Here is a 22,408-nt window from a genome sequence, read left to right as displayed (position 1 = left end):
AAAGTACACTGAAAAAATGACACCCATAAGAAGAAAAGTTCTTTTGCATTCTCAGTGGTTTGCAAGAACTGAAAGGGCTGAATGTTTTGAAAATAATTTGAAGTCTGTCAACTTTTTGCTACAAAGTGTTACCAAGTCTTTGTCAAGAAGGCATTTTGTAATTTCAATTATTAGTGTGCACAACACTCATGAAATAGGTCAGCCTTATTAATTTTAACATACTTGCAAAACTTCTAAAGTCTGAACCTTACTGCATTTTTGGTATACAATTACAACAATATCAAATTTCCACATTACATCCCACATATGAACAATATCTGCTGCTTCTGTGGGATATGCTGCTTTTACACATAGCGATATGCTTACTATTGAATTTAGTAATAATAATAATAATAATAATACCACATTTTGTATAGCACCTTTCATTAAATATCCCAAAGTGCTTTACATTAAAATATTATATATATATATATATATATATATATATATATATAAACACAATACAATAAAAACTATGCATTGCAGTAAGCCAATGTATAAAAATGAGGTGCGACTTAGACAGACCGAGTCCCTGATAGCTGTTGGAAGGGAGTTCCAGAGACTAGGGGCCAAAGAGCAAAAGAAGTTACAGCAACAGAACCATCTTCCAAAAAAGTCGGTATAATTAATTTCACTTACTGCACTTATGTAATGCCAAGCAGTAATCATGTATGCACCACAGACAAATCAAATAGTTGCATGTCTAGTTTTAGGAATGTGAAAACTTTCAATCTACCTCAAAAGACCTCTTGTATACAGGTGGACTTTTACATGGTAACTACTGGTGTGCATTATATATCAGTGCTGGGACAAATATCCGAACAAATATTTTTTGACGTGTATTCGGATACAAAAGAGATGTTCGTATTCGCTACAAAATGACAAATACCTTGCACTTATTTACTGTCTCACCACAATTTGTGTGACAGTTTTTTGGCAAATGAAAAAGATCTCTGTGATGTGATATATATATATATATATATATATATATATATAGATATATTATATAAAAACACACAGAATCAACAGAATCTTTATAATTTCTAGAAATTTTTCAAAAAATAAATTACAGGGAAAATCTTTTGTAGCAAAAGTTTTGTTTTTGTGGACTTCCCTTGTACACAGCCTTCTTCAACTCATTCATACCAAAGATTCTCAATCAGATTTAGATCGGGACTTTGACTAGGCCATTCCAGAACCTTGATTTTATTCTTCTTTAACCATTCTGAAGTAGATTTTGATGTGTGCTTTGGCTCGTTGTCGTGTTGGACCGGCCAGTTGCGTTTAAACCAAGTTTTGTAGTGGAGGGCTTCAGATGTTTGGCCAATATCTTTTGGTATACTATGGAACGCATTTTACTATGTATTGGAACTAAATTTCCTGTGTCATGAGAGGGAAAAATAGCCCCATAGAAGGATATTACCACCTCCAGGTAGGTATGGTGTTTTTTTTCTTTGTACACCTCACCAGACTTTCTCCAAACGCAACGACTATCAGCGTAACCAAACAGCTCTTTCTGTTCCATCACTCCACAAAACCTTTGACCAGAACGCATATCCATCATTCAAATGCTGTTTTGCAAACTTTAAGCGATTGTCCTTGTGACATTTTCCTAAGAGTGGCTTTTTCCTTGGTCTGAGACCAGAGACCACCGAGACCTTCACCATGCAATACTCAACCTACGGTTGAAATGGAAACCCCAGTCCTACTTGCAGCCAATTCACTTTTAATATCTTTGGCAGTCAATCTCGGAATGTTATTAATTCTTCTACTTGTTCTTGGTGTAGACAATACTATCATAGCATCAAAGGGTATGAATACTTCTGAATTGGCATTTTTTGAGTTTTGTAAAAAAAAAAAAAAAAAACATGCTGAAATAAATGTAGACCTCTATTTCTTAATGTTTTTTACTCATCCACAAAAGCAACTTTTGCTACAAAAGATTTTTTCCTAAAATTCTTTGAGAAATTTCTAGAAATCATAAATTTCCATTGGGGTATGTGAACTTTTGACTACAACTGTGTGTGTGTACATATAAAACCTGCCGAGATCCAACTAACTAAAACCACTTCTATTTTATCTTTGATATAAATCTACTTAGATTTTATCCTTAGAAATGCCCAATCTCTGCAGTGAATTGTGGGGTTGTAGTCCTGGGAAAGATGTAACCTTGGAATAGACTTGACTAAAACATGCAGCAAAATGTTTAATTAAAAAATGCTGCAACATTTTTTAAATCAATAGGCTTGTTTGGTTTCCTTTAATAATTGGGAATTACTCAGAAAATATGCACACCCCTAATGGGGACTACTCGGATACATTTGCCTATGTTTAAATATTTAATAGTTAAAATGTTTGAGAACAAAAAATACATCAGCATAAATGAATGTAGAGAAATCCATTAAGTAATAATTATTCTGTCAGTATGCCATCTTGTGCAGACATTTTCCAGGCCAAAATTACATGAAAAAAAGTGACTTCTAGAATGCCAAGATCAAAATCTGACACTCAGATTTGGACCTTTTTTGTCTTGTATTGATTTTACTGATGGAAATATCTTTGGAAAGGAAGCGTTCTTAAAACTGTATAAACCACAGCACATCTACACAAGCACGTATTATACAGGCTATCAAATCAATGCAGTTCAGTGTATCCGAATTGCCACAATACCCTAACGTATCTATCTGTCTGCAATAGTTAAGTTCCCAGTGATCGAGCATAATAGAATATCCGATTGGAAAAATGTATAGACTATTAAGCTAAATTAACTTGACCCAGTGCAACAGATATCAAATACTTGAGATTAAATAGGTTTCCTATAGAATTACATTTAGAGACACATCACCATATCAGTTCTTGTGTGCAATTTTCCCCAGACAGTCAAAACAGAAATCTTGAGACAAGTACCTTTAGTTCTTCTTCCATCTCAGCTATCCTCCTTTCGAGAACCCGCCTTTCCTGTTTTAACAGAACAAAAAGGTATTTTAAAAAACAGATCATGGGCCCAGCAGAATTTGTTTAAATCTTAATTAAGCAGTGTACATTTACAGTGATATTTGTGAACTATTACAAAAAAAAACAAAACACACACATCACTTAACACACACAAGCAGATCACGTGGAGCATTTCAAGCAAACCGACACATATACAAGTCTGTATCAAATGTATTTTTCTACAAAAATCAACCAAATTAACACTATTGAAAAGCTATTGAAATAAATTAAACATTATACATATAAAACACTCTGGAAAAGGAAGTTGTTCTCCACAGTAAATTGTTTACTAAAGTACAAACATTGCATAGTATATCTTACATATTAAGCCTTTAGTATAACGTGCAAGACTACTGTGTAGTCATGCTAACTATCGAAGTGGGTTAAGAAGCACATTACACTCCATCCTCAAACACCCATTAAAGTGGTCAGCAAGTAATCATTTATTTCATCGTTTTTTTTTTTAAATCAATTGATAGTGGCATGTAAGAAGGGTGGAGTGTTTTTTATTTTTTGTTTTGTTTTTTTCGTAATTTAAAAAAGCACATGCAATCCTGCAGAGATTTTTTTTTTTATGAAGGGGTGATTCACAGCATAATGCTCTTATATAACACTGGAGTTACACTTGAGAATCACATTCATTATAAAAATTGTCAAAAAATCTTTGTAATGTGAAAGGTTCCCATATCCTGACTGTAGAGTTTATGAACAGACCAGTGAAACAAAACAGCTAGTGGTTCTGCAGTGTAGTTTCCCAGCTAATATAGCTAGTGAATATACAGCAAGCAGCAGGAGCAATGTACTGCAAAAATACAGGTTAGACCATACCACCCAGCAGAGAATAGCTCTTGCTTGTCACCTTTAGATATAAACCATGTGGAAACGTTTTCAGTTTAGAAAAACAAAAAAAGATTAGTTATTTGCAATACTTAATAATAAATGCATTATAAATAACAAGGATAAAAATGTAACACAAAATTGGTGGATATCTTGAATAATATTTGTGTAAACTAGACAACCTACCTCAATACCACCCAATGAAGCTGCACTATACAAGTGCTACATTTGTCAATACGCCAAGTAGAAATTCTACAGCAGTCTATCTGGATATTTCCTGTCTGGCAAAGGAACATGTTCAGCATGTCCTTGGACAATTAAATCCAAATACAAAAAGACCCAAAAGCACCATTTCTCATGACTTGTATAACCCCACTGTCTGTATAACCAGAAAAAAAGGCTTCCATTTCAAACTATCCAAAAAACAGAGAGCCACACAAAGTCTTTACCCTTTTTTCCATTTCCAACAGCGACCTGTCAGCAAACCGTTCTTGTCTCTGAAAAAACAAAGCAAAAAAAAGATTATTCGATATTGCTCAAATTAAATATTAACTCTAATGTGGTTCTCAAGCAAGCAAAAATAAATAAAATAAAAAAAGGTGGCTGTACTCTATAGCGTACTGACCAAAAACAGTTTGCATCGCATAGAGAAGTAGGATGAATAATTCAAACCCTCTCCCAAACAGGCTGAACAGGAGGTACATTGGAATTACCACTACCAGCTCCTTGTCATTTTTCTTGGTCTACTGGGGGTCTGTTGTGTCTGTAATTTCACCCTGATGTCTATACATTTAAAAAAACAAAACCATGCACTAAAACACACCATAAGAAAGGCCATAAGAAAAGTCTAGTAGACATATGTAATTGAACCATTGGTCTATTTTTATTTGCTTAGGATTATTTTTTCACTTCTATGATTTTTAAAACCACAAACAAAAAAGCAGTATCTGCTATGCCACCCTAAACTGCACGTTTAACTCAAACTATCAAATTGAGAACAAGCCCTCTCGACAATGTCTTCATCCCCAATACACCGATTAAGACAGTAACCAAAATGTTTGTCTACAGGACTTTGACAGATATGAAACATTTCAAACCTGTGTTGTCTTCTCCAATTGTAATTTCAAGTCTGCTAGCTGCAAGTCTGTGTCGCGTAATTGTGCCTTCAGTTTCTCATTTTCACCTAGAATCTGTTCGTAAAGCTAGTAGAAAAATTTTAAAAGTTATCTTACAGTATTTAAATTGTAATATGCACCAAAAACTGCTGACAAACTGAATATTGTTTCATTAATAATCTGGATTTAGAAATGCATCACATCCCAATATGCAAAATAGGTTTAAACACAAAAAAAGGGGTCAAGAAAAATGACTGCTGTAAATACCTTTTTGTAGTCGGCTGTATCTTCTCTTTCCAGCCTGCTAGAATATGGTTTTCTACCTTCACTGTTGCTGCGACCAATAAGATGGTCATAACGATCAATAGCCGTGCTAGACAATCCAGAGTCATACCTAGGATCAGGCAAGTTTGCAAAAAAGTTCTTAGGACACCATTTGCAAAAAGTTGACACTATTTAAAACTGTTCATGATAAAACACTTTTGAAAAATAATTACATACCTTGAAAGTCTGTCGCTCTGCAATAAAAAAAAAAAAAAAAAATGAAATGCAAATCCAATATACAGTAGTCAAATTATAGAAGTTCTGTTTTCATATTATAATTATAATGTACATGTAAACCAATTTGAGCACCCTCCCCCTGAGAACGGTGTATTGTGATTTGACTTGCTTTTGTCATCTAGGACCCTCTATTGCGCATTTAGGTCTCTGCCTATACAAATTGATTTGGCCCAATTTAAATAGTGCCCCCCCCCCCCCCCCCCCCCCCCCCCCCCCGAGTGGCGCATCCAGTAAAAGCACTCGCTGGAGTGCAGGATGCGCTCTATAGCCTGGACGTCGCCGGTTCAAGTCCAGGCTATTCCACAGCCGACAGTGGACGGGAGCTTCCAGGGGGCGGCGCTCAATTGGCCGAGCGTCGCCCAGGGGAGGGAGGGTTAGGTCGGCCAGGGTGTCCTCAGCTCACCGTGCAGCAGCGACCCCTGTAGTGTGGCCGGGCGCCTGTGGGCTTGCCTGTAAGCTGCCCAGAGCTGCGTTGTCCTCCGACGCTGTAGCTCTGAGGCGGCTGCACGGTGAGTTCGCTGTGTGTAAAGAAGCGGGCGGCTGACGGCACACGCGTCGGAAGACAGCATGTGTTCATCTTCGCCCCTCCAGAGTCAGCGCAGGGGTGGTAGCGGTGAGCTGAGCCTAAAAATAATTGGGCATTTCAAATTGGGGAGAAAATAATGAAAACTAATAACTAATTGGCAACGACTAAATTTAAAAAGAAAAAAAAAAAAAAAAGGAAAAAAAATAGGTGTTTCCATTTACATAGTACATATCCCACAACAATCTGAACATTGCTAATGCATTCCAAGTTACCCATTGCCAAGAGAACCTGACATATCAGCTCAGAATCAAAAGCCTGCTTAGTGCACTGCTGATATTTCCTGTCAGACATGACACTATAGGTGTTTTAAAGTAGCAAAGGACACATTGACGCTGTCTCACATTGTTTCATTCAAAGAATACTCTAAGACAGACCCAAGACACTTTCCATCTGTGGAGGTAAAAAAACTCTAAAAACTACAGGTCACGTATCAGATATCCCCCCCCCCCCCCCCCCCCCCCTCTCCCCACAATCAGACTTCATTCAGAGGCTTCTTTTGCCTTGCGCTTGACCCCTCTACCCGCCTCGACCCTTGTGTTTTACATTCTTGAGTGTCTGCCAAAACTGTCAGTGACTCACCGCTGCTGTGTGCAGCCTTTCGGAGCTCACTGCTCCAGCTGCCAAACCTTGGATTTAACATCACTTCAGCTTAGGGTTGGGGAAGCTTGCAAAAGGTTAACACAGTAAATTTATTACATTTATTTCAAATTGCTCCTTATATGGAAACCTATCTTAACATATTTATGAAAAATACACACAGTTCAAAATATCTGCTGGTTTGTTTCATCCGGATTACTTTTGCACCCACTGCAGAAAACCATCTGGAATCCAGTCAGGGAAAATTTTAAAAGAATGCTTGCCAGCATTTTTACATCTGCTTGCCAATTTCTACAAACCTTAACTTGGGTTGTGTAAACATTTCTCGCCATAAAAAGGAATTGTATGGAATCGGACGGTTGTTCTTGGTCTCACTTTTGCACATTGTTTTTATAGTAGCAAATGTGGACATTTTTTTGGAAAGAGAACTTCCAATACCATCAAAAGAAACAAGGGTCTTCAAATTCAACACAGAAGATCTTGGTATTCCATACAGGAGGAGTGAATACATTACAAGGGGTGGTTATAAAATCAATTGGCCACTTTGCCCTGATGTTTGCTGAAAAAATAAATTCTTATAAAAGCAATGAAACATTTCAACGGGCGACCTTTATTTCAATTCATTTTCAAAAGGCTGCTGCACAATGTGGCCAAGTGACTTCATTACCAACATGTATGGGATGCATAGTGCTTCTGATGTTTGGTTTTAACTGATGAAACACCCCCCAATACAAAGAAAATGAAATCCATGTAAAGCCAATAAACACCGGAAATGATTACTCAATTCACGTGGACACCACCCTTGTCCCATTTATAAAAACGTTTTTAAAAAAACCCACACACCTCAACAGCCGATTAGCATGTAGAAAGCAAGTGTAGAAAACTGTTTTATAACAGTTTTATAATTATAATAAGAATCAAGTCATTGTTGTACGTGTATGTCTCTGTGGTATGTGTGTGTCAAATGGGAAGACACTTCACTTTCAACAGAAGACACACATTAAAGAAATCAGGCTAACCAAATGTATGTACACTAAATATTCATAACATATTCCCATTCATTCTGAATGAAAAAAAGTTTCAAGCTGCTCAAATATGGACAAAACAGATTGCAGCGCCCCCTAGTGGGTGACTAACAATGACAACTTCCAACCAGACCAAAGACTGAGGTCACATGACTAGCCCAAAATATTGTCAAGTTATTGGATATACAGACGTTGGTACCCTTACAGCTCATTGAAATAATACTTCATTCCTCCTGAAAAGTGATGAAATTAAAAGCTATTTTATCGTGTATACTTGCAAGCCTTTGGTATGTCATAGAATAAAGCAAAAAAGCTGTGAAAAGAGATGAATTATTGCTTATTCTATAAAGATATTCTAAAATGGCCTGGACACATTTGTTGGTACCCCTTAGAAAAGATAATAAATAATTGGATTATAGTGATATTTCAAACCAATTCGTTTCTTTAATTAGTATCACACGTCTCCAATCTTGTAATCAGTCATTCAGCCTATTTAAATGGAGAAAAGTAGTCGCTGTGCTGTTTGGTATCATTGTGTGCACCACACTGACCATGGACCAGAGAAAGCAAAGGAGAGAGTTGTCTGAGGAGATCAGAGAGAAAATAATAGACAAGCATGGTAAAGGTAAAGGCTACAAGACCATCTCCAAGCAGCTTGATGTTCCTGTGACAACAGTTGCAAATATTAAGTTTAAGGTCCATGGAACTGTAGCCAACCTCCCTGGGCACGGCCGCAAGAGGAAAATCGACCCCAGAGTGAACAGAAGGATAGTGCGAATGGTAGAAAAAGAACCAAGGGTAACTGCCAAAGAGATACAAGCTGAACTCCAAGGTGAAGGTACGTCAGTTTCTGATCGCACCATCCGTCGCTTTTTGAGGGAAAGTGGGCTCCATGGAAGACCCAGGAGGACTCCACTTTTGAAAGAAAAACATAAAAAAGCCAGACTGGAATTTGCTAAAATGCATATTGACAAGCCACAATCCTTCTGGGAGAATGTCCTTTGGACAGAGGAGTCAAAACTGGAGCTTTTTGGCAAGTCACATCAGCTCTATGTTCACAGATGAAAAAATGAAGCTTTCAAAGAAAAGAACACCATACCTACAGTGAAACATGGAGGAGGCTCGGTTATGTTTTGGGGCTGCTTTGCTGCGCCCGGCACAGGGTGCCTTGAATCTGTGCAGGGCACAATGAAATCTCAAGACTATCAAGGCATTCTGGAGCGAAACGTACTGCCCAGTGTCAGAAAGCTCTGTCTCAGTCGCAGGTCATGGGTCCTCCAACAGGATAATGACCCAAAACACACAGCTAAAAGCACCCAAGAATGGATAAGAACAAAACATTGGACTATTCTGAAGTGGCCTTCTATGAGTCCTGATCTGAATCCTATCGAACATCTATGGAAAGAGCTGAAACTTGCAGTCTGGAGAAGGCACCCATCAAACCTGAGACAGCTGGAGCAGTTTGCTCAGGAAGAGTGGGCCAAACTACCTGTTAACAGGTGCAGAAGTCTCATTGAGAGCTACAGAAAACGTTTGATTGCAGTGATTGCCTCTAAAGGTTGTGCAACAAAATATTAGGTTAGCGGTCCCATCAATTTTGTTCATACTATTTTCATTTGTTTTATTATTTACATTTATTATGTTGAATAAAAAATCAAAAGCAAAGTCTGATTTCTATTAAATATGGAATAAACAATGGTGGATGCCAATTACTTTTGCCAGTTTCAAGTTATTTCAGAGAAAATTGTGCATTCTTCGTTTTTTGTGGAGGGGTACCAACAAATTTGAGCACATCTGTAGGTGGTAATAGGGTAACATATTATATACAGTCATACATCCTGTCTATAAGGAATGTACCATGAACTTCAAAAGTCTGACAAATATATAATTTAACTTCATACCTCATATGAATTAAAAATCTAAAGGCTATGGTCTCTGGCATAAACAAGTAATGGAATGTTCCACAAAGCTTGAAAGAGATCCCTTAGGTACAGAACTGTTATTTTCATCTGACCTATCAAACATCTCAAAATTAGAAAACAAAAGGAAAAAACAATATATGCCAGAATAGTCTAAATAAGGGTCAGATAAATGGCTGAAGGCTACTGCATAGCTTTTACTATACATGGCAAGACATTGTGATTGTCAAAAAGGTTCAGCAGATTTGGAAAATACAAGCTTGAAATTAACCAAATTTGCTCACCACTACAAAAGAGAGAAATATGCAAATCTCACAACATTTAGGGTAAATCAAAAGCTAAAAAATTACCTGGGTTTCATTCCTGTTTGTTCCTTCTTCTGAATCTGACAGTTCCTGATAATTTTCATCACTCTAAAAAAAAAATAAAATAATAAAAAATAAAAAAATGAACAAATCTTTTAACATGCTATTCTCCAAATCTTTACTCTTACAACAAGGGGACAAAAAATTGAGGATTTATCTAGCTGAACCCTGTGTAAAGCTGCCTTGTTACACTTACATCCTGTGTCCAAAAGGAGACGCCTGTGGACCTTCGTTTTTCCCTGGGTCTCCGTCTGTCACGTATTGATTTGATTTGGGACTTATCTTCTCCTTCTTTCTCTTCCTCCTTTTTATCAGCTTCTGTTAAAATACAGACCTAAAATTGCTTAATAAAAGCAGCTGCACTGACTGCAACCCAATGTACCCAGACCGCAGAGGAAAGTTTGGGACAATGAGGAAATGTAACTAGTTTACAATGTTACCTTTTTCAGTTTCCCTTGACGTCCTAGAGTAGCTGGGGTATGCAGATGTAATGCCTATCAGGCTGTTAGGCCGACTGAGTGGGCTAGATGTGTTGGAAGTGGAAGATGAAGTTGCTGTTGAAGCACTTGTTGGCCTGTAACGTTGATAAGTCTGTGGGGGGAAAAAAGGGGGGAAATTAAATCACATTTTAAGTCAACCTACAACACCCTCATATTTATTGTTACAAAAAAACACAAAGCTGAAGATTTAAATATAAACCCTGCCTTACTATGAAACAGCTAGAGGGCACTCTTGTCTAACACAATCTATTTCTACCAACAGATTATATCAAGAAAATAGTGCAAAATTCATTTTAGTCTTCATGCGCATCAATAGGAGAACTGGTTAGACAGAGACAAGACATACAGTACCTCTTCAAAGCTCCGGTGTCGCGGTCGATAATCATCCTCTCGTGTCTCCGATTCTCTCTTGTCCTCTTGTTTTTCTTTGTCTTGTTTCTCTTTTTCTTCCTTTTCCTTCTCCTCTTCCCGAGTTCGAATTGGACGGCCACGGCCAATAGTCTTTTCTGCTTCTTGGAGATCAGTTAGGGTTACACCCTGCAAAAGGATCAAGTAAATACTTTGGTTTCTTTTTTTAAACCTCTCTTAGGGGACTGCCCTGGGGGTACCATGCTGTTTAGTGGAAGTTATAAATTAAAATCCTCTTTAAAATTTGATATAACTATCTTCAGGTTTAAAATACTTTGTTCTTTAGCTTTACTTAATGCTTAAACAAAATAGCACCATCCCTGGTTAACCCTTTAATCTTGAATTATAAAATCAGAAAACACAGAGGGAGCAGCGTTCTTTTTACAATGGCACTGCAAAGGTTTAAAGTTAGCTGAATCACAAACATGTATCAAATGGTTAGACATTTGCTTCATGGTTCATTACTGCATGCTAAAGTTGTTCAGCTACCCTTAAAACGCTCCAGTGAAATGTCAAACAAACCTGACCCAAAGAACAGTTTCCTATGAAAATCAGTTTATAATAAAAGTACACCCTCTTTAATTCAATCCAACTTTGCTATCAAAAAATGTGTAACAGACGGCAGTACACAACCATGCAGATAAACTGTGCACATGTGTAAATATTTAGTTTTAAGTTCTTAGGTCCTTAGCTCCATTATATCTATAGCTACCTTCAGTAGGTATAGCAGGAGGTACAGTTTCAAACTGGATGCCATTATATATATATATATATATATATATTACACATATATATATATATATATATATATATATATATATATATATATATATATATATATATATATATATATATATATATATATATATATATATATATATATAGACACACACACACGCTACAATTCCAAAATGCTGTTTTTCTTCTCAGCAGTTCAACACGTCCCAACACACTTCAAATTAAGTTTTCTTTATTCACAAGAGCCAGTGCCAAGCGGCTGATTTGTATTTTTATGGTTTGTCTTTCTAAAAATGCAGAAACAGGTTTACAGGTGAAGCATTTTCCGTTTTACCTCGTGCATGTACTAGGACAGAGCAGGGGCTGAAGTGGCAAGACACTTTCTTTCCAGTATAAATTGTACAAGAAGCACCCGTATGAGCACTTGCCTGAGTGGACCTTCTTGACTGCCTCGCTTGTCTGGACCTGGCTCTCCTCTGCGACTCCGACTCTTCATCTCGGACAGGAGTAAGGTACGACCTATCATTAAAAAAAAAAAAAAAAAAGGCGAATTAAATCATAAACTGAACTCTCACTTGCTTGGGTTTTTTTTTTTTTTTTTTTTAAAGTTTGTAACAGAAGCATACGCACACAAACATACCTGTCTGATTGTATTTGCATTTGGCAGTTTGGACAAGTCCTATTCAATGCCGCTGAACCAATCCACTTTATGTTGGAGACTGCAGTACATGTGGTCAATTAGGTGGTATGCTATTCTTCACTATCACTGAACTACTGCCTCCAGTATCAGAGACTACCCATGACCTGAAGCCAACATCCAGTGTTCTAAAAACATCATATCGTGCAGCCATTATCTATATGCCAGCATACACTATATTGAACTAACATAACATTTGGTTGTGTAAGCTTTTGATAAGTACATTTTACAGTTTTCTAAAAAGTAATAAAAAAAATAAAAAAAACTTTCCACCCCTTTGTTTGTCAGCTTCAGGATCCATATCTAGCTTGGAGTTCTGCCAGGAACATTATCTCAGTCACACAGTTGGCCATCACAGGCCTCGAATTCAACACATCACATGCTAGTAGACAGCACAAGTGGAGAACATGTTTGTACTGAATTCTTGCTAATGTTACTCCCCTAATTTTAATATCTACAAGGCTGTAAGAGGAACGCTATCTGTGCCTGGCATGCAACAAGAGAAAAAAATCCTTCAGTGAAAGTGAACAGCAGACCAGTAATCCTTATTTCAAGTATGGCTATGGAGTAACAAAGGCTTCTTTTATACAGATTGTTTCTCAAAAAAACTGCCCGATTCAGTGAGAAATTAAGTTATTCAAAAGGCCATTACCTATTTTAGTTTATATTAAGTTATTTTTTGCACAACAAATTACTAGTTAGGGTTAAAACTGAGCTATCAAATACTTCAGAAGATGTTTAACAATTAAGTCAGTAACATTATACAGAAGTAATCTTTGTTTAAACACCATGTCAAGTTAATAATTGTAACATTACGGTAGCATTCAAAAAGTTTATTTATATATGAGGCAACCAAGTGATTACACCAGATTAAATCAGTGATGAAATAAACCACACACTAGTATTTACAGCACAGAAGGAATTATTGGCTTTGGTTCATAAGGGATTTAGTTTCCACTTGTTTTTCCAGTTTGTGTTCGTTTAATAAAGGTTTAAACAATTTTCAGCATTTGGTCAACATTTGATACATGAGAAATGTGTAACAAAAATAAGAAGATATATACTAGTTGTGATTTTCTTCTACACACTTAGTGGTGGCATTCTGAAGATGCCACCATACGGAAGTACGTGACAGGAGATGACTGTTATTAATTTCATGAAACTGTACAGAGGTGAATCACTGACAGTTACTTTAGGTGACTGTCATGTAACAAATCAATTAAACGTCTAGACTTTAAAAGGACAAAATTGCAGAAGGCAGTCAAGGGGTAAAGTCAGAGGTCAAGAATACAGTGTTTATATAAGCCAGGAAAAATTAAGAGAGTACCTGTCTCAAATAAGAAACTTTGACAGAGCAGCAACAGCAGCTTGGTAAAAGTACTGGCTCAGTTTTTTTTTTCCTTGTATGCTATCCAAAGCATTACATTAGGTTCCTAAAGCATGGGAAGCAGATGGATTACTAACCTGCGGCGCTCCCTGCCATCGGCTGAGGGTACAGTGCCAGTGGTGGATGTGGTGGATGTGGTGGTAGTATTAGTAGAAGCTGCAGTATTGATGGTAGGAATGACTGCCAAGGATGTTGGCCCAGAATCTTTCTCCCTTTCCGCACTTTCATCAGACCACAACCGATTTGAGGTACTGCAAGACAAAATCAAATAAAAACACATACATACGACCACCACACATGGAAAGCCTAAATTGTATTACTGTGAAGTGGCCAAGAAATTAAGTTTACAACAAGGCAAGAGTGAGTACATTTTATGCGTGTGATTAATTCAGTTGGTGTTCTTCACTTGTTAATGCAGTTTCCAACCAAAATACAATTCACTGAAACTTCAGTTGTTTATCACAGTCCATTCGAGCTGTAGGGACAAAGGCCACAAATTACATGAGTAGATACCAACCAAATTACACTGAACAAAAATAAACGCAACACGCAACAATTACAAAGATTTTACTGAATTACAGTTCATATAAGGAAATCGGTCAATTGAAATAAATTCATTAGGCCCTAATCTATGGATTTCACATGACTGGGAATACAGATATGCATCTGTTAGTCAGATACCTAAAAAAAAAAAAAAAGGTAGGGGCGTGGATCAGAAAACTAGTCAGTATCTGGTGTGACCACCATTTGCCTCATGCAGCGCGACACATCTCCTTCGCATAGAGTTGATCAGGCTGTTGATTGTGGCCTGTGGAATGTTGTCCCACTCCTCTTCAATGGCTGTGCGAAGTTGCTGGATATTGACGGGAACTGGAACACGCTGTCGTACACGTCGATCCAGAGCATCCCAAACATGCTCAATGGGTGACATGTCTGGTGAGTATGCAGGCCATGACAGAACTGGTACATTTTCAGCTTCCAGGAATTGTGTACAGATCCTTGCGACATGGGGCCGTGCATTACGTGAAACATGAGGTGATGGCGGCGGATGAATGGCACGACAATGGACCTCAGGATCTCGTCACGGTATCTGTGTGCATTCAAATTGCCATCGATAAAATGCAATTGTGTTCGTTGTCCATAGCTTATGCCTGCCCATACCATAACCCCACCGCCACCATGGGGCACTCTGTTCACAACGTTGACATCAGCAAACCGCTCGCCCACACGACGCCATACACGCTGTCTACCATCTGCCTGGTACAGTTGAAACCGGGATTCATCCGTGAAAAGCACACTTCTCCAGCGTGCCAGTGGCCATCGAAGATGAGCATCTGCCCACTGAAGTCGGTTACGACGCCAAACTGCAGTCAGGTCAAGACCCTGGTGAGGACGACGAGCACGAAGATGAGCTTCCGAGACGGTTTCTGACAGTTTGTGAAGAAATTCTTCGGTTGTGCAAATCCACAGATTCATCAGCTGTCCGAGTGGCTGGTCTCAGACAATCCCGCAGGTGAAGAAGCCGGATGTGGAGGCCCTGGGCTGGCGTGGTTACACGTGGTCTGCGGTTGTGCGGCCGGTTTGACGTACTGCCAAATTCTCTAAAACGACGTTGGAGGCAGCTTATGGTAGAGAAATGAACATTCAATTCTCTGGCAACAGCTCTGGTGGACATTCCTGCAGTCAGCATGCCAATTGTATGCTCTCTCAAAACTTGAGACATCTGTGGCATTGTGTTGTGTGACAAAACTGCACATTTTTTAGTGGCCTTTTATTGTCCCCAGCACAAGGTGCACCTGTGTAATGATCATGCTGTTTAATCAGCTTCTTGATATGCCACACCTGTCAGGTGGATGGATTATCTTGGCAAAGGAGAAATGCTCACTAACAGGGATGTAAACAAATTTGTGCACAAAATTTGAGAGAAATAAGCTCATGAAACATGGGAACAACACTTTACATGTTGCGTTTATATTTTTGTTCAGTGTATATATGCAATACAAAATTATGGGGATTTCTTCCTTCACATTTAAATATAAATGTCTAAACTACAAGCACATTTGACATACCTGCTTGTTAAGCCTGAAGGAGCCGTTGCTGTGGTGGTTTTGCTAATAGTGCTTGAGCTGAAGAGCAGACTTCTCTGTAGGCCAGTGGGTGAGGTAACAGATGAGGGCGAGGTGGTGGTGGATGGAACACTAGAACTAAAGTCGTCCTGCCTTCTCCCAAAAGATCCACTGGCAATACACAAGGAAGCCTTATTTGAACCTTTCTATTTACACACACTTTTACAAACTGAAACCATTTTGAATACAATCATTTTTGTATAGAACCACAGGTAAGAAATGTGTTCATCAAAAAGTTGGGGAAGAGGATGAAAAGTTATTTTTTGCCAGTCTGTTCTGTGTTTTATCAGCAGTTTAGACAAGCCCCATGAGTGAGGAGTGACTGGGTCACATATCTGGAGCCACTCAAGGGTCATCAATTACTTTAATTCTGCCAAGTCAAATTATTATATCATGATAGGCAAACACATATGCAAATGAATGTTGTCAGTGTTTAAAAGTGTTCACTGGAATAGTGATACTGTGGGAACCTTATTATACACAATACATTAACATTTCTCCTCCTCCACCAGAATACACGGCTGATGTTTCTTACAAGGGATTGTGTTTATTGCACAACTAATTAAAGGATTACTGCAAATCTTTAACAGATATTCAGAATTTGCCCATGTTTTAAATAAATATGATCTTTTACCCCCCCCCCCCCCCCCCACAAAAAAAAAAAATTTCACACAAGAACGCACACAAAGTCATGCCTAAACCTTTGACACTGTATACTCAAATACAAAATAAACAAAGGATACAATTAGAATAAGATAATACCTTAATTTTCAATAATGTTATAAAATATTTAACACATTTTATACAGGTCACAGACAAAAGTACTGGCACCCTACACTTAATATAATAATTCTAGAAAACATGTTAAATACAAGCATTTAGTGAACATTAGCCGCCACTAATTAATATGACAAAGACCAAAATACAAAAATGTGGTTTTAGCAGTTCAGGAACTGGAGACATTGATGTGATTGAAGATCAAACGAATGTATCTAAACATTCTACAAAAAGTACAATGACACCATCTGTTCATAGGCTGATTGGCCGACAGTTTATCTTCCAACACGACAACGAACCAAAGCATACGGCCAAGTCAGCTCTGGAATTATTGGGGGGGGGGGGGGGGGGAATAAATGTTCTGGAATGGCTTTCTTTGAAGGGGAAAAAAAATTCACCAGATCAATCCAACAGAAATGCTTTGGACTGATCTGAAAAAAGCTGTAGCCAAGCATTTGGTATCCAATCTGTCTGATTGGAAGGAAATAAGCAAGGCAGAATGGGCTCACATTTCACCAATAGGAAGTAATATAGTGGTTTATTTTTATCAAACATCTGAAAGCAGGAATAAAAGCAAAAAGGACAAATGGAACACTGAAAGCAAGGGTGCCAATATTTCTATCATGAACAAATATTTGAAAATTGCTTAAGTACTTTTTTTCTTTATATAAAGATTGTGTTAAAACTATGAGAAAACTGTATTTTGGTCTGTGTCATATTAACTTCAATTATCTTATGATTAAGTGTAGGTCTGCGACTATTAAAAGGTGTGCTTTTCACCTAAATGGCTCAAGGGGTTAAGCGACTTGTGTGCATTCTTATAAAAACCCTCTTGGGGCAATACCTTCTATAAATGCTGTAAGACGAGTACTGAGACGAGGGGGGCTGCCAAGGTTTAGTGTTATTAGGATCCAAGCTGATGGCAGATGAAGACTTAGCTGGCACTTCTCTCGCACTGCTACTTCTGCCTATTGCTAGTGAGTAAGAAGTGCTGCATGCACACCAAGCAGAAGAGCATGTTAAAATAAAATTCAGCCAACAATACTTAAGCACAGACTGATGCATCAAATTCAAGACTAGTCAGTTGCCTTTGGGCATTTCAATCTTGAAGTGTTACTTTGGCCTTATAACACTGGGCAACAGTTTAAGCAGATACTGGCTACAAAACACCAAACGTATTCAATGACAACAGAAGTTGGGTACAAAAAAAAAGGGAGAAAACAAATTCAACATGCAAAAAGTAATAGCACATATAATGAAAGCCAAGCTTTTATACAAATCTTAAGACATCTACGAATTGAGATTTAACTTCAATCTCAAGCGTTGAAGCAGTAAGCTGGAACGCATGCTTTCTTTAAAATAAACTGGACTCTATATTAATGAAAACAGAAGAAATTAATTGAGCTATGTAAACTCAATTAAACATGCTATGGGACCTTTGCATATTTGTCTGCAGTGCATGCATTTGATCCAACTCGCAAATACATCAGTTGGTTTGTCACAGCCGCCTGGCATTTTCTTATTGCATTTGTAACAAATTGTTACAGCCACGAGATCTTGGCTCCACAGTGCTGCTGTGGACACCCTACGTGGACACCCTACCATAACACCATCTCTGCACGATGAATTATAAATATCTTGGTTAGATGCCTGTATAGTTACCTTCGCTGGTAACTTGGCATTTTGTTCTGGGAAGATGATCCTTCATTGTTCTTCAGGTCATCATCCCACCTTCGCCGTGTGTAAGACCCACTACGTACCAAACTAGCAGCAGAATCCCTGTGAATCACACATTACAATAGGATCCAAGATTTGTACCTTTGGGTGAGATTTTAAATCATTTTGTGCTATTTTTAGTAACAAACCTAGACTACTTTTATTTTTAAAGTGGCTTGTGGAAGTGCAATAAGTCTTATTTGGGAAACTCATACATTTAGGAATAATAAATCAAGGTGGCACTCTGTTTGCTGTTCAATGCATTGGAAGCCAGCTGTACAAGGGGACAGAAGCATGCAAGATACTGCAGAGCCCATGCCCTACTCTATTACAAATATAGCAGTAGAATACCAATTTCAAAACTAGAATCACTGGAAACTAGAAGCCTTTATTTCCCCCCACCTGTTTTCTTTTTCGTCAATGTCTGATGTACTAGCAAGTCTTCTGGATGGTATTGTGGGTGCCACATAAGCAAGTCTGGTTCCTTTGTTATCTTTATCCTGTAGAGAAAAAACAAAACACACACATTTGTAAAAATGTCTGGGGGGGGGGGGGGGGGGGAGGCAATACTTAAAATATCATCCAACTAAACCAGAGTACAGCAATCTTTCACTCAAATCAGCACAGCACTTCACGCCTGCCCATTCCAAGTAAGATTGCTGATAATAGGGTCTTACCTGAACTTAACCGTGGTTACCCTTTAATAAGGAAATCGAAGTTCAGGCTTTAAGTATTTATCACTTTCTGTGTGTACGTGTGAAAATAAAGCTTGATTAAACCCATTGTAAAAAAACTGCGCACAAAAACAAAACATCTTTTGGCCATAATTTAAGGGAAGGCATATGCAACTGAATGTAACAGATGAAAGATATGTATCACTGATATGTCCAGGAGGAACTTAATTTTATTTTTTACTGACCACCACCATTAAATTGAACTTCACTGAGAATCATGGAATACAGCTGCAAATTAAATGTGAAGACAACAGCATAAAGTGTATCATGTTTTATTCAAGAACCTTCAAGTCAGGAGACCTCAATTTGGCAGCCGTATTGGGTCACCACAAGTCATTAAAAATCACCTGGAAAGTCACACCACCCCAATATGGTAGCCATCTTAGATCACAGGTCAAAGTGAAAGGTACTGTTAAGAGAGTTTGCCAATTTTCACAACACTAAAAATAAGTCTGCATTTGAAATGCTTTCTAAGATTAGGTATTAGAAGTAGCTGGTGTAGCCAGTTTTACAAAAGTATTCAAGGGCGGGAAAAAAAAACCAAAAAAACCACCAGCACACACACATTATACCGGTGTGCAGATTACCTTGTTGTCCAAGGTGGAAGAAAGTCTAGGACTAGAAGCCGACCGAATCACCCCAGTAGTTTCCTTCTCTTTCTGAGCCTCCTTTGCTGCTGTGATCTCAGCCAGTGCCCCATAGCTGCCAGTCTTCCGTAGACCAGACCTCCAGGAGGCAGGTGATTCGTCTTTCCTCTCCTCCTCTTTTGGAGAGACCTTGCCAGCAGGAGGAGCAAACTGGAAAATAAGCAACAGGGTAAGACATCTTACAAAATGTATTAGGTTTGCAAAACCAAAATGTCACAATTTCTAAAATGTGATTTTGGTTCCAAATATATCCAAATAACCAAACATGACACTTACTTGTGGATTATAATAATTTGCTAACATTTCATATTAATATTTAGAAGAAAAAAAAAAATTCATAAGTGCATAAGCCCACCAACAGGAACCAAATTTAAAAATCACAAAAATGCCTGCACTGAGAATTCAGCGAGCTGACGAACCCAGTTACAATATTTAGAGTGGCTGTTTCTGTTTTGATCAGACACTGGTTCTTAGTTAAAATATTATGAAATCTGTCCTTTGTGCAACAAGTTACAGATGTTTAGTACTCAACATAAATCACATGTATTTGTTTGACTAACTGACTTAAACAAGGAGTGGGGGGTGGGGGGTGGGGGGGGTTACATAATAGGGAAACAATTTATGAAGCAATACAATTAGATGTTAATCATATTTTACCTTAACTAAGCAGACAGGGTGTGAATCAGAAAGTCAACAAGTCTCCAATAACAGATTATTCAGGATTCACTGTTAGCGATTACTATTATTTTTATATAAATTTAGTAGTCGCCAATTAATTTTACCCCGCTTCTCTCCCAATTTGACATATCTAAATTCTATTTTAAGCTCAGCTCACTCCTACGAAGACTCGGGAGCGGCGAAGACGAACACACGCTGTCCTTCGAAGCGTGTGCCGTTAGCAGACCGTTTTTTTTCACTCTGCAGGTCCGCCATGCAGCCAACCCAAGCTACAGCATCGAAGGACAACGCACCTCTGGGTAGCTTACAGGTAAGCCCGCAGGCGCCCAGCTAGTCTACAGGGGTCGCTGGTGCGTGGTGAGCCGATGACACCCTGGCCGGCCTAAGCCCCCCCCGCCCGCCCCCCCCCAGCGGAACTCTGCCAATTGTGCACCGCCCCCTGGGAACTCCCATCCACGGTTGGCAGTGGAATAGCCTGGACTCTAACCGTCGACCTCCAGGATATAGGGCGCAACCTGCACTCCACGTGGAGCGCCTTTACCAAATGCGCCACTCGGGAGCCCGTTAGCAAATTTTAACCCAATACCTCCACCCATTCGGGTGAGGCACTGTGTTGCTGGTCACAAATTGAGAATAAAATTTAAATTTTTATATTAAAGCACCAACATGCTACACAAACATGTAAGTGTTTCCATGAAGAAGTGAAGGCTCAAACAAATAACTCTAAAAAAGGTGAACGACTAACGTATTTGGGCACACTCCAAAAATAAACACTCAAAATAACAACCTTTTAAAAACAAAACGCAGGTCTTTAAGTAGATGAACGTATATTTTACCACCAAAAAATTAGTTTAAAATCTCTACATACTGTATTTTACACCAAAACATTTAGGTCTTTGTTCAGTTTTCCTGAGCAGAACAAGCTTGCATGTTTAAAAATATTAGTCTTGAATGTTATGGGGACACCAATATCTTCGACTAGTTAATCTACACAATGAATTATGGTGAACTAACTTTCACACCCTTGTTACACATAGGTTTGTATATCATTTCAAACAAAGCTCGACGGTTGAGTAAACTACTAGAGGAACTTTTTTTTTTTTTAATATTCAAAAGAATGGTAACATTCACCTGTTTCAACAAATATTTACACAATTAGTATTAAATTAATTAAAACAAGCAGATGGCAGCTTATCAGTCAATGTCCTCTACTTTCAGTTTTGTTGATAAGTGCCCTTTAAAAATAAGAACATGGAACCCAAGTATCTTCAAAACCCAAACAAAGGCACAAAGCAAGCACGCTCATGCAAATATCGGTGACAAAAGACATGCAGTAGTTGTTTTTTGTATCTGGTTAACAGCAACCTGTAAAAAAAACTCCTGAGCACACCAATGCCTCACCATAGCCTTTTCACCCTTATTGGGCACAAGAGAAATGCCAGTTTTGCGCAAGCCTTGACGCCATGATGCAGGATCACATAGCTCCGCCACAGGCATGAGAGGAGTAATAAAATCAGACTAAAGCCAAATCAAGACAAGACGTGTGATGAGAAGATAAAGATTCAGGAAAGCAGCAATAGCATATATACACACAGTGAAATGACAGGGTACCAAAGCACAATTCAAAATCTACAGAAAGTGATTCAGTAATATTTTATTCATTGTATAAAGTTCCATTTATTACAAACTTTTGAACCACAACTATTGAAAATGGAAGATTTTGAAATTATGGGTACATGCAACAGTCACCAACGGTGATAGAACAGAGGAGGCTGAATTGTTCGAGCGACAGTTGCAAAGAGCATGCCTTTTTTATAAACTGCAAGTAGCAACATTGCAGGACCACAGGAAGATGCAGTATTCCAACAAATCAGACTGAATGAGAAGTAAACATATATGCTACCTGTACATAGAATGAAGGCAAACAGACATTTCATTACAGGCTTATATTTCTTATGGTCT

General features: G+C 38.2%; 1 protein-coding gene across 5 annotated transcripts in view; it reads right to left on the bottom strand.

Moving 5' to 3' along the window:
- Nucleotides 1-22,408, bottom strand: part of LOC117415287 (protein phosphatase 1 regulatory subunit 12A-like) — a 65,049-nt gene that overhangs the window by 6,007 nt on the left and 36,634 nt on the right. For 2 of the 5 annotated variants that reach the window (XM_034025421.3, XM_034025423.3), the window contains exons 10-25: nucleotides 19,709-19,918; nucleotides 18,790-18,887; nucleotides 18,334-18,450; nucleotides 17,516-17,662; nucleotides 15,838-16,005; nucleotides 13,846-14,019; nucleotides 12,113-12,203; nucleotides 10,890-11,075; nucleotides 10,479-10,629; nucleotides 10,235-10,356; nucleotides 10,024-10,086; nucleotides 5,487-5,503; nucleotides 5,253-5,379; nucleotides 4,968-5,072; nucleotides 4,320-4,367; nucleotides 2,947-2,997 (exon numbers count right to left, since the gene is read on the bottom strand). In XM_034025421.3, the coding sequence (XP_033881312.1) occupies nucleotides 2,947-2,997; nucleotides 4,320-4,367; nucleotides 4,968-5,072; nucleotides 5,253-5,379; nucleotides 5,487-5,503; nucleotides 10,024-10,086; nucleotides 10,235-10,356; nucleotides 10,479-10,629; nucleotides 10,890-11,075; nucleotides 12,113-12,203; nucleotides 13,846-14,019; nucleotides 15,838-16,005; nucleotides 17,516-17,662; nucleotides 18,334-18,450; nucleotides 18,790-18,887; nucleotides 19,709-19,918 (1,875 nt within the window). The remainder of the gene's footprint in view (nucleotides 1-2,946; nucleotides 2,998-4,319; nucleotides 4,368-4,967; nucleotides 5,073-5,252; nucleotides 5,380-5,486; nucleotides 5,504-10,023; nucleotides 10,087-10,234; nucleotides 10,357-10,478; nucleotides 10,630-10,889; nucleotides 11,076-12,112; nucleotides 12,204-13,845; nucleotides 14,020-15,837; nucleotides 16,006-17,515; nucleotides 17,663-18,333; nucleotides 18,451-18,789; nucleotides 18,888-19,708; nucleotides 19,919-22,408) is intronic. The other 3 variants (XM_034025424.3, XM_034025425.3, XM_034025426.3) reach the window with 2 other exon arrangements.

This window comes from Acipenser ruthenus, chromosome 7 (assembly GCF_902713425.1).
Source record: "Acipenser ruthenus chromosome 7, fAciRut3.2 maternal haplotype, whole genome shotgun sequence".
In the NCBI taxonomy this organism is placed as follows: Eukaryota; Metazoa; Chordata; class Actinopteri; order Acipenseriformes; family Acipenseridae; genus Acipenser; species Acipenser ruthenus.
The sequence above is the reverse complement of the archived record's forward strand: the minus strand, read 5'-3'. Positions and strand labels throughout refer to the sequence as shown.